The 12,465-nt window shown below is 34.7% G+C and overlaps 1 protein-coding gene across 1 annotated transcript in view; it reads right to left on the reverse strand.

Annotated features, from left to right (window-relative positions):
- Positions 1-11,805: 11,805 nt before the first annotated feature.
- Positions 11,806-12,465, reverse strand: part of SPRED1 (sprouty related EVH1 domain containing 1) — a gene marked incomplete at both ends in the record, with an annotated part of 117,508 nt that continues 116,848 nt past the window's right edge. The window contains one exon of the mRNA XM_079699539.1: positions 11,806-12,456. Within this exon, the coding sequence (XP_079555665.1) occupies positions 11,806-12,456 (651 nt within the window). The remainder of the gene's footprint in view (positions 12,457-12,465) is intronic.

The raw sequence follows: 12,465 nt of genomic DNA on the forward strand, positions 1-12,465 counted from the left end.
TCTGGATTGCAAACATAAAATTTTCTATTGACCCCCCCCTTCCTTTGAGATTAGTGAAGCTAGAAGCCCAGCCTAAGGAAACTGTAATTTCAAAGCCCTTTGCTTGTGGTGCCGACAGCCAAGGATCAGGAGGTTGGCACCTTTATTTAAGAAAACAACTTAATGAGTGTTTCTGTTTTGCAAATTAGGCCCTGGGGCCCAGTGTGGAGAACTATAGTTTCCAGTCTAATAATGTATGGCTATCTCCTTGAAGGATAGGGGAAATCTTTGCATAATTCTGTTCTGCTATTTCAGAGGTTACCTTAGAATTTGTAGTATAAATATTTATCAGTCTGTCTTCATGTGATAACATTTCACATATAATCTAAGGACTTTGTAATTCCATTTCTCTCCTCCTAGCTTTTGTGCTATTGTCATACATTTTATTTCTACATCTGTTATATACCACACACTACATTGTTTTTATTATTAGTTACACCGTCAATATTCTTGTAAAAAGAATTAAATATGAGTAAAGCATTTATTTGATCATGTAGTTACTACTTCTGGTGCTCTTCATTCCTTTGTTTATACCCAGATTTCCATCTGGTATCATTTTCATTCTGGCTGAAAGACTTTTTGCATTTATTACAGTGTAGGTCTGCTAGTAATGAATTCTTTCAGCTTTCATATAACTGAACCATCTTTATTTCAGCTTTGCTTTTGAAATATATTTTTGTTGGATATAGAATGCTGATCTTGTTTATTTGTCCTTTGTTTATTTGATCCAATTTTGCCAAAAGTTTATCGACTTTATTAGCTTTTTCAAAACGTAACTTTTGGCTCTATTGATCTTCTATATTGCATGTTTTCTAGTTTATTAAATTCCAACCTTACCTTCTGTAAAAATTTTAATAAACAGAAACCTCAGTTAAAGAGTCAGGAGACCAGAAGGGGGCACTCTCATGTCCTGTGGTGAGAGAAGAGCCCAACAAGAAGAATGAACCCTCTTCTTTCCGAGCAAGGACTCAGCCAATGAAAAGGCATGGACTCTACCTCTCTCAACTTCCTTTTCCTCTCTGTAACATCGTTCTCCTTCCCTTGCCATGCAGGACATGCATGTGGCCAACCATGGTTCCAGACCCTGAATTACAATTCTCGGCCGATCCCAAATAAACTCATTTTTGATGGAGAAATATCTGGTAGTCTATTTATCTCAGGTCAACTCTTCTTATTTTCTTCCTTTATAAACTTTTTCATCTTTATTATACTATTTTTCTAACTTTTCATATTGGCTTTTTAGTAGCTCATTAGTTTTAAAACTTTCTTCTTTTCTAATATTAGAATTAAAGCTATAAATTTCTATTGCTTTAGCTGCATCTTTCATGCTTTGATATTTGTTATTTTTATTTTTGTTCTGGTCTAAAGAATCTTAAATTTTTATTTTAAGTAACCACAAGCTATTTAGAAGTGTGATTCTAATGTTCCTTATATATATTTTTTCTAATAATCTTTCTGTTTCCTAACTTCATTGACATCAGAGATCTGTTTTTGACCAAATTTGTTTTCTGGCCTAATATATAGTCAATTTTTATAAATTTTCTAAATGTGTTTGAAAACAAAGTATGTTCTGCAATTTGGGGGTACAATATGTATTCATTAGATGAAGATTATTTATTATATAATTAATCCTATGAGCCCCATAAAAGGTCAGGGCAAAATAATTTAGATACCAATTTTACGTCTCTAAACCTGATTGCTCCTCAAAACTATATTCATATATTTAAGTCCCTAGTCAACTTCTCCACTGCAAATGTGATACAGCCTCCCCACCCCCAAGACTTGTTCCTTTCCCAGGCTTGTCTATATCAACATTTCTCCAGATATAAGCCCCCAAATTATTCTCTTCTACTGATTCCCTTCTCCCACCCACCCCATTTAATCTATTAGGAAATCCTTTTGATGTCTCCTCCAAAACATATGTAAATTTTGTCCACTTCTTTTCATCCTTGCTACCTCCACCCTGATTCAAACAAAAGTAACTCACAAAGACTAACAGTCTCCCAGTTGGCCTTTCTCCTTTCTGTTTTGCCTCCCTTCTCCCCAATCAGTTCTCCGTACAGTTCTCAGAGTAATCTTTTAGAATTGTAAATTATAAAATGTCATCCCCCACTTAAAACCCTTCAATTATTTCCTCTCATACTTAAAATAAAATAAAAACTCCTTACCTTGGTTTAAAAAGCCTATGTGATCTGGCTTCTGACATTCTCCCCATGCTCACTCTGTTCCTGTTCTGCTCTTCTAGCTCATCCTGTAACCCATAAAGCTTGTTCCCAGCTCAGGGCCTGCATTAGACAGGATGGGGATAGGTTATGCTACTGTAAGACACAATCCCCAAATCACACAAAGTAACCCGAGGGGCTAGGTCATTCTCTCTCTAAGACAACTGTTGTCCATGAGAAGACTCAATAATTCAGGCTGCCTCAGCCTTGAGGTTCTACCATCTCAATATGTGGCCTTACCCATGATTGTTATGGTAGAGGAAGAGGGTACTAGAGAGTCTTCTATCAGCCTGGAAATTATTTATATCACTTCATCTCACAGTCTGTTTTCCAGAACTTGTCCATAATCCCACCCATCTGCAAGATAGTGGGGAAGTGTGTACTCCTGTGGGCCAAGAAGAAACAAGTCAGATATGAATACCAAAGTCTCTACCACAGGACTGTTCCCTCTTCCTGGGATGCACTTTCCTCTAATTTTCACATGGCTGGCTCCCTATTGACACTTGGATTTCACCTCAAAAGCCACTTTCTTAGGCTGTCATTGGCCACCCAGGTATATAACTTTCAACTCTCTGATTTAGTTGTTTGTTCATTGAATACACTCTCTCCGACCTAGAATATAGCCTCCATGAAAGCTGGTAACTTGTCTGTCTTGCTCATCCTGGAATTGCCTTAATAAATATTTGTTGAGTAATTTAATAATTACTCAAAAATGTAAATCTGATCATGGCATCCTCTTCCCGTTAATGGACTTTTATAATCATCAGGATAAAGTTTAAACTTTCTGGTAAGAGATATGAGTCTTCATAATATAATGTCTGGGACTGCCACTGGGGATATGGCAGTAAGCTTAGAACTTCAGCTTCATATCTTGGCGTGACTCTTTCCTGTACTCAGTGTTAGACAAAGTCACATAAACAACCTAAGACAGCTAACAAAGTTCTGCTTCTTCAGATAGACACTCTTTTAAAGTTTAGGATTTATTTAGTATGGATGGGGACAGATTAATGGTCTACTGATACAAACTGTACATAGAAAGTGATTCACTTTGTAATTGCTTTCACTGGCTAAAGTTGAATCAACACTCTAAAATGATTCAGGAAAATGCTTATCACTTAGCTAAATTATGCTTATCATTTAGTTAAATACTAAATTATGTTGCTGAAACAAAATAAAACAAAACAAAAAATCCCAAAGCACCATGGACTTAAAGGTTTATTCCTTACTTGGGTAAAGTCCAGAGAAGTTCAGGTGGTCCTCCTCCATCATGTTACACTAGCTACACATGACTTCCAAGAAATCCTTAGCAGGGCAAGAGACAAAGGAGGCACACTGGTTCTTAATTGCCTTGCCCCAACACTTCACTATCCCTCAAATCATCTGGCTAGAATTAGTCTTATGGCCTCAACCTATCCCCAGGGGAAGCTTGGAAATGTAGAGAAGCACATGGATATTGGATCAGCGCTAACAATCTCTGCTTTAATCAGGTCATCAGTTATTCCTTTGATCCTTTCTGTCCACACTAAGAACACAATCAATCCATTCCCAAGTGAGACAACATAAAGTACCTTCTTAGTGTTGTATCCAGCTTAATGTCCTGGATCTCCAAATGACCTATATATTTCTCTTCTTTGAGACATGTTTCTTCTTCATATATCTAATAGTCAGTTGATCTGCCCCTCCCTCCAACACATCCAATATACAATGCTGAAGCAAGAATGGGCTAATTACAATAAAAATTCTCATTTGAAGAGAGGAATCGTAGATATAAAGCAATAAATAAATCTATTAATCATTTAAAAAATAGGCCACATAGCAGCCAGATCATGAAATGTCTCTGTTCAAAACCTTCCAGTGGATTTTTATCACCCTCAGAATAAAATCTGATCTCCTCCCCCTGCCTTACAAGGCCCTGAGATCTGGTGCCTGGTCTCTGTGACTTTCCCTCCTTTCATGAGCTTCCTCACTCTGCCACCTCTAGTCAAACTAGCCTCCTTGCTGTTCAACAAGCCAAACTCCTTCCTCTTCAGACCCTTTGCATTTGCTCTTCCTTCAACCTGGATAGTTCTTTTCCTACTTAAAATTTACATGGCCTCCCCTTCCTACTCCACATGAAATGGCACCTCCCAAACATCCTTTAAATAGTTGGCATTGCCTGGAGATGTAACATTCAAAAGAGGAAGAAATCTGTACCACGATGGCTATTTCTGACATTGCTTTAGGGAAAAATGAGTTGTAAAAAGAAAACCTTTTGACTATGGGCTCACCTGATTATGGAGCTTTTACTTATATTATCAGCAATAAGATTCCAAAGGTTTCCAGTAACAGACTTTTCTTTCGCCCAAACTCTCAGAAAACAACCATCACAAGAAACAATAGACAACAATCTTATATTACTGAAAAAAAAGGGAATGGGTGTAAGGAAAGGGGAATATAGTTTAAAATTTATCATTTCTCTATGTTTGCACTCGATAGTTCAAGTTGCTCTTAACTCCTTAGTTGGTTCTAGGTGCTGAAGTATTCTTTCAAGTCACCATCATTCGATTCCTCAATCCCACACAAACCACTTCTTTTGTCTAAATCTGGGGCTATCTCAACCTGAAGATCTCAATTTATCACCATTTTGTTGCAGTCTACTTTCACCTTCCAGTCATATTTACCATCTTTTGTTAAAAATAAAGATGTTCAAGTGATTCAATGACTAAGCCTCAACATCAGTAGTGTGAGATGACTTAAGGGAAAATGAGAAACTAAGGATAATAACCAGGTTGCTGGCTTAGACTACTGGATGTACAATGGTATCACCATCTAACAAGGCAGAGAAGAGAAAAAAGGTTTAAGGAATGGCGGAAGTAAGTTTTGGACTTACTGAATTTGAGATGCATGCAAGAGGTGCACTGTAGGAAGTTGGATGTATGGGTTTAAAGTACAGGCTGTGTTTCTATATAAGTTAATGACCATACACTAATATCTTAACCTCTTTGGACCTGTTTCTACATTTGGAAAATAAGGGTGTTATACTGATCTCTAAAGAGCCTTTCAGTCCTAAAATGTCAGTGAACTCAATTTTTTCAGTAATCTTAAATAATTTGGTTTGGATCCCTATTTCTTTCTTAGAACTTTGGGGTTTCATACTATCTGTATATTTTACTTTGATAATTTAACAAGAACTATTAACTAGCTGGGAGCTTATACATTCATACAACCTTGTTTTCTCTTAAATTTTGAGAGAGAGTGAAATGCTGTGGATTCCTCTACTGGGAAAGACACACATTTAAGCTTGCTGGTCATTCTTGGTAAGAATACAAGAATTTAAAAATGAATTATAATACACTATTGAAATTTCTTCTCCATGAATTCTTCCCTTCATAGATTTGGAGAAGTTGGAGACATTATTCCTATAACAGGGGAGAAAAAAATATTGAGAGCACAAAAGGGGTTTGTTTGACAAGTAATATCCATAAGATCTCCTGTATCACATTTTTAAAAGAAAGTATCTTGCAATTTGACAATGCAAAATTAATAAGTAATGGAAATGAAAGCTAAACAGGTCTCAAGTTTTATCATCCAGAAAGAATCTTATTTCAGTATTAGAAATTCTGGAATTCTTCCTGTCCTACTTCTTTCCAAATTGTACACAGACTCTTGGTTATTGTATTATTTCTAAGTTAAAATTGAGGGAAGAGGGGACAGTAAACTCATCATTCTGACACGTGTGTAAGTAGTAGCCCTGATACTAAATGCAACTCTGGTTTAAAGACAGGCTTTGTCTTTAAAGGCTTTGTACTTCACAGAATAATCATATTGTTCAACTTAAATTTCATTTTAACAGAACAATATGATTATTCTATGAAGTACATCTGTGACTCTTACAACGAAACACAAAACTGCATTGTGACTAAAAGCATGGGCTTTGGAGTAAGACAATTTGGTTCAATCCCGGTACCTCTAATGTGATCTTGGGGATATTTTTTAACCTCTTGAAACCTAAACCTCTTCTTTAGTAAAATGAGGATAATACTTACATCATATGGTTATTTGAGGACTATAAGTGATCATTTAAAAACATAAAGACTGCTAGACAAAAGAAAACACCACTTCAACTATGATTTTGTTAGACTTTTATTATACATTATTTTAGCCATTATTTTAAGGATCCCTCTAAAACTGCAAATCTTAGAGTAGTTGATTTTAAAGTTGACTCCAATTTCCATATTATTAATGCTGATGTTTTTTAAGGACTACTGTGTGCATGACACTATACTGACAGCCAAGCAGAAACTCTAGTTTCAATTTCTCTCGTGTAAAAACTATTCTACTTACTTGTGGGTATTAACTTGATGTGAAGAACATAAAGTAAATTTCTGAAAACCTGTAAATAAACACATAAGACTAACATTTCATAATTCATGGCAAAGGTATGAACAGTTAATTCTTGATTTTTCAAATAAATACAACTGTAATATAAGTAATTCAAAAGTTATTCTGGTGTTGAAATACATTATGATTTTTGAGTACTGTCCTAATAATTTTTCATTTAGATTAATTTTGCTTATATTACAAGTTAAGTGAAACTCTGAAACTATGATACAAAAAAAAAAAAAAAAAAAAAGAGTAAGAGTAGTGGGTTAAAAATTTCCCACACATCATTTAAGGCGGTTAATCCAGACTTAGTTGTAACACGTTCCCAAACCAAATAATGTATCAGGTAACAAACTATAAAAAAAAATCTGGATACAATCAAGGGTGAATAAATAAGTCATTAAAATGAACTATACATGGGGCTTCCCTGGTGGCGCAGTGGTTGAGAGTCCGCCTGCCGATGCAGGGGATACAGGTTCGTGCCCCGGTCTGGGAAGATCCCACATGCCGCGGAGCGGCTGGGCCCGTGAGCCATGGCCGCTGAGCCTGCGCGTCCGGAGCCTGTGCTCTGCAACGGGAGTGGCCACAACAGTGAGAGGCCCGCGTACCGCAAAAAAAAAAAAAAAAAAAAAAAAAAAAAAAAATGAACTATACATGACCTTTTGGTTAAAAATACACCTTAAAAATTATGATCAAAAGCTTCCACTTCTACTACTGCTTTCTCCTTTAGTAATTATTATCTCTTATGTGATAGTTTGTTATCTCTAGAAGAGTAAGAAAAAGTCCTTTTATATTTCATGATAGGTTTAATCAGTAATTAAAACAAATTCTTATGATATCATCTGATATGTCCAATTACATGGGTATGATGTAACAAAAACAGTTACAAACTTATATATGCGTATTTACATTATATATCCAAAACTATCAAGCTAGTCAACTATATCTAAGGAGATACATTATGACATGAGTTAAACAATTTTTCATTGCTTATTGGAAAGAATGCAGTCAAGCTTTTAATGGAAATAATATACAAGTGAGGCACTTTTGAGGTCAAAAATAGAAAGCAAATGATACTACATACTGGCAATGTTCACAAAAATCTCTATGTGTATCTTTAATACAAAGGCTTTTCAACTAGATTATTCTTGAAAAATTTCAAAACTAGCAACTTATGCAATTTAAGGAGCTTTCAGGAACAATGGCTAACATCAGTGTTTCAAAGCATATAAAGTTTTATAACCACCTGGCTGCTAGGCAAACAGTACCTTAATAACTTAAAGCCCCCCCCACCTTATTTTTTGGTTTATATAAATTATCTCAGGTTGTGATTTCTTTGTTTTGACTTACTGCAAAACAACTTATGGTGCTATTATTGTGGAGTATAGACCAATTTTTTTTTTTTTTTTTAGTGTAACAATGATGCAATTTTCTAGTGCTTCCCCTTATACTTAGAAATGTGATCTTGGAAATCAAATTAAGAATATTTAGTTAAGAATCTATGTTTTCCAGGTAACTAAAGTTTTCAAAGTTTCATGAAGAAAAATGTTACACTTGTTTAATATATCTTTAGGCTAAAATAAAAAACCCAATCTTAAACACAGATTCCAAAGTGTATCACAAAACCTAAAGTAAATTTCAACAAAACAAACATCCTTAAGATTCTTTAAATCTGGAGAAAAGTACATATTTCCTGTATTTCGGAGACATATAGGTATTAAGAAACATCTCTGTAGTGTTCATTTAAGGGGGGGCTGGGGAGAGAAAAAGAAAAGACAAGACTTACCCAAGATATCAGATGGCACTATACACATGAATTCAAAGTGCATTTGTATTACTTCAAAAGTTCATTTTAGGCACTGCTGAATAACCAATGAAAAAAGGTAGTTTTAAGTTTCCCCCTTTAAATTTTAACCCCTGCCCAACATCATCCCAGAGACACACACACTCTCTGAAGTTGTCATGATGAAATACAGTGATGTTTATTTTTTCTAAAAAATTCTCCCTGACTGGCAATGGGAGGAAAAGTAAGAATACCATTTTGGTAATGGCTTTTGCAAGTTGAAAGAATTGGTTCTATAAATGCTTCGGCACATTAAGTTTGATTGCCAGTTCCAAATATTGATAAATATTTTAAAACAGGATATGTAAGAAAAAAGTGCTTAAAATCTTTCAACAAGACACATTAGGGAAAAGATTGGTTTTACAGTTCCTTTGAGATATTTCTTATTCCTGCTTTCTCCATTTGGAGGTGGCCACCACTTAAATAGCCCTTTACTGGTAGTAATGATGAACCCTGTCAGATCCCAATTGCCACCTCACGTATCGTCTATAAATCATCCAGTAGGTGGTGCTGAAGTTACATACCTCATATTTCTTCCGAAATCAAATGATTCCCCTGTCAAGTCAGGAGACAAATCATTTAAGGATTATCAATTCTGAACAAGCCATCAGACGAAAAGTCTTTCTTGTCATGCCATCTAGATGATTTCATTTTCAATATTTACTATTACTTAAGCAGCTTTGTTTAGCCATTTGCTTCTACTACCAGATTAAAACCAAAGAGAAAGGTTTTAGAGGACAAGCCAATTGGCAGTGCCAAATCTGTATGCAGAATGAGAAAATGTTCCTGAATATACCTATACATGTTTAAGAAATTTAACCTAAGAATTCATATAAGAATTCTAATTTACTCAAGAGAAAATTTCCACATAGGGATTCAGGTAACATTATATTATCAGTTAGTCTTCTAGACTGATTTGGAACCTGGGTGTGTTAAACCATAAAGATCCAAGGTAAAATAAAAACCATTTCATGACCATAGTTTTTAATGAAGAAACTTGTTTAAAACTGTAAAGGAAAAAAAGGGGATGGGACGGAAAAATCTTAGCAGCAAAGTGGTTAAACAAATTGAAAATATTAATGCACAAACATTAAAATATTAAAGCATATATGTTGCATATAAAATACAGTACAGGACCAGGAGTTGCACTATACTGATTAGTGCTCAACAGAAGAAATGATTAAATTTGTTCTTCCCAGAAGTATATACACAGTTCATTTCCACAGCATTTTCCTATATAGCCAGCAAGTTATTTTCTTCAGTTGTTCACACCTGATCAAACCTGAATTATAAACTCAGCACTTACAAATATGAAAATTCATTCACAAGGAAAACCAGTATTTCCATTTTACCAATAAAAAGTAATTTTGAAAGTTAACAGTCTATTCTAGGAAACCAAGTTTAGCTGAAAACTTCAGGGATGAAGATCATCTGGTGTAGCAGCTTCCAAATATATAAACAGTAAAAATAAGACTTAAAACTGCTGCTACGGTATCATGTTTTGGACTTAGTTCATCCAATTAATTTTTAGTACAAAACTAGAAATAACCTCTTCTTCATAACATCTATAGTTATCAATATATTTTTCTTCTTTTCAATGTGAAATAATACTTTAAGATGATCTATATACACAATGTTGTCAGTTCAAGCTGTCATATAAATATAAATGCTTTTTTAAAAAAAGTATTTTACAGACAGATAGTGTTATATACATTGTTCAGTTTGATCTGGGGCAAAAGAAGAAAGCTAACACAAGCTTAAGTGTGATATGTAAAAAGAATGATTACATAAATGACATTTAAAAACCTGCATAGAAAATGAGCTTCTAACAGTAGTGTGATTTTAATTTTTATCACTTCTGAAACTTCAAGCCATTAAAGAAAGGCACACTTCTCAACTTTTCCCTTTAAGGGAATGTTCTTAAGGAACCCCTTACTTGGTTAGAGTTTTAATGTAACACTTAAAAAAAAAAAAGACAATTTGACCCCAAAGTACTTCAAACAATTTGCTAGAACATTTATCCAACTACTTTGTAAATAAAACATCCAGTAAGACAATGCTCTGCAAAAGAAATAAATTTAAACGTACAAGATATTTCATTCACAATACTGGATTAAATACTTTCTTGGGAGAGTTTAGCACATCCTTTACATAAAATAATTTTGCTTTTGGCCAGTTTAAATAAAATAAAATGCAACTGAGAAAAGTTATCATTGTTATGTGATAATAAGCACTGAGAATTAAGCTAAAAAGTTAGTAACACAGCTGAACATATTCTGGTTTAGCAGAATGATAAGTGGAAATCTCAGAAGGAAACTGTTTTACCTACTCTAACTATCCAGTTACACTTTTCACCTTGTAAAACATTTGTAAATGCAATATAATTTTTTGAAGGAGGAAACTCTGAAAGAAAACAACTTGCTGGTTAAATACCACAAAAAACAAAACAACCCAAAACCTTACTTTTTTCTATAATGTTTACTCAGTCTCTTTTTATATAAAAATAAGTGTTATGTTCCCATCATAACATTAGACAATTACATCTGTGCTTTAAAAAAAAGTTGGTCACTCAAGGCTATTAGAATATTTTTTAAGGATTTTAGATTACCAGAATGTACAGATATAACTCAATATAAACTGTAGCCAAAGGGAAATGACAATGAAAATATCAAATCATTCACATGGAACAAAAATGTTAATAACTAGATAAGTAAAATATTCAAAGTATAATGGAATGTGACAGTAGATATATGTACATCTACTTCAGAACTAGGAAGGGGAGGAAAAGTTTAATATGTAATAATTCGTACCTTATATTTAGTTAAATATAAACATTTGTTATTTATACATAAAACTGCTTTCAAAAAACAACTAATAAATGATTTAGTTGCACTTGTTTTACTTCTTACAGTTCCCAAGTGTTAACTTTTTCTAGATTGAAATCAACTGTCCCCTAGTGCACTTTAAGTTTATATCTTAATGAATTCAAACCTTTAAAAGTCCCATCACCTAATGCATAAATACACAAAAATGCCAAAAAATTAACTCCTTTTAGTTGGATCATATTTATGCTCACTTTATATAGCCAATAACCAGAAATGGTTTCCTTTTGCAAATATTCTTTAGAACCTGCAACAAAACATGCCATGCACTCCAGGGAAAAAGTTAGGCATGGCTAGCATTTGTGAAATGCCAAGAACTGATGAGTTCTGCTTCCTCCACGTGTGGCCCCAATGATAGCAGGCAAGACTTCATAATGCTTGCCAAAAGCTTCCACAAATCCAAGTTAGCTAATTCCTGGACACAAAGATTTTAAGCTCATTTTGGCACTGGATGCTTTCATCCAGCAGCTTTATGTTTCCCACCACAGCACCCACACGCCTCACCACAACGATGGCACATTCTCAAAGGGACGTAGCAGCACATACATGGTACAATGAAAGACAAAGCTACTAGGGCTAACCATCGTAAGCAGAACTTGTCATCGCTAGTGTCACATGAACAGGGATCAGAAAAATCTCCCTCTGAGTCTGACATACAATGATACAACATGCTCTCTGCACAGAGCATGCAACTAACTTGATATATGCATCTTTTAATAGGGTCTGGAGCATCCTGACATTTTCCCCTGCCATTTTCTTCATGATTAAACCTTTCTTGGCAGTATACGCAGCGAGAACGTTCACCATCTTCTTTTCTTCGTTTTGACTTCTTAAATTTTAATGAGGAAGGCTGTGTCTTAAATACCACAGAGTCTTTGAGTGAACTTAACTTAGTCTCATCCCCGCAAGAGTACAGATAGTCTGATTTTTTACTGTCTGGTTTAGAAAACTGAATACTGGAGTCAATATCATCTCTCTCCAAGTCACTTTTCCACATGTCAGGATGTCTGTAGTCTGCATAGCGACGTATTAAGATATCGCGAGGGTTTATTCTGACAATCTCATCCTCATCTTGAAAGCTGACATGTCGGATTGATTTCAAAGGGACCTAAAAAGG

Source organism: Hyperoodon ampullatus (assembly GCF_949752795.1).
Source record: "Hyperoodon ampullatus genome assembly, chromosome: 3".
NCBI lineage: Eukaryota > Metazoa > Chordata > Mammalia > Artiodactyla > Ziphiidae > Hyperoodon > Hyperoodon ampullatus.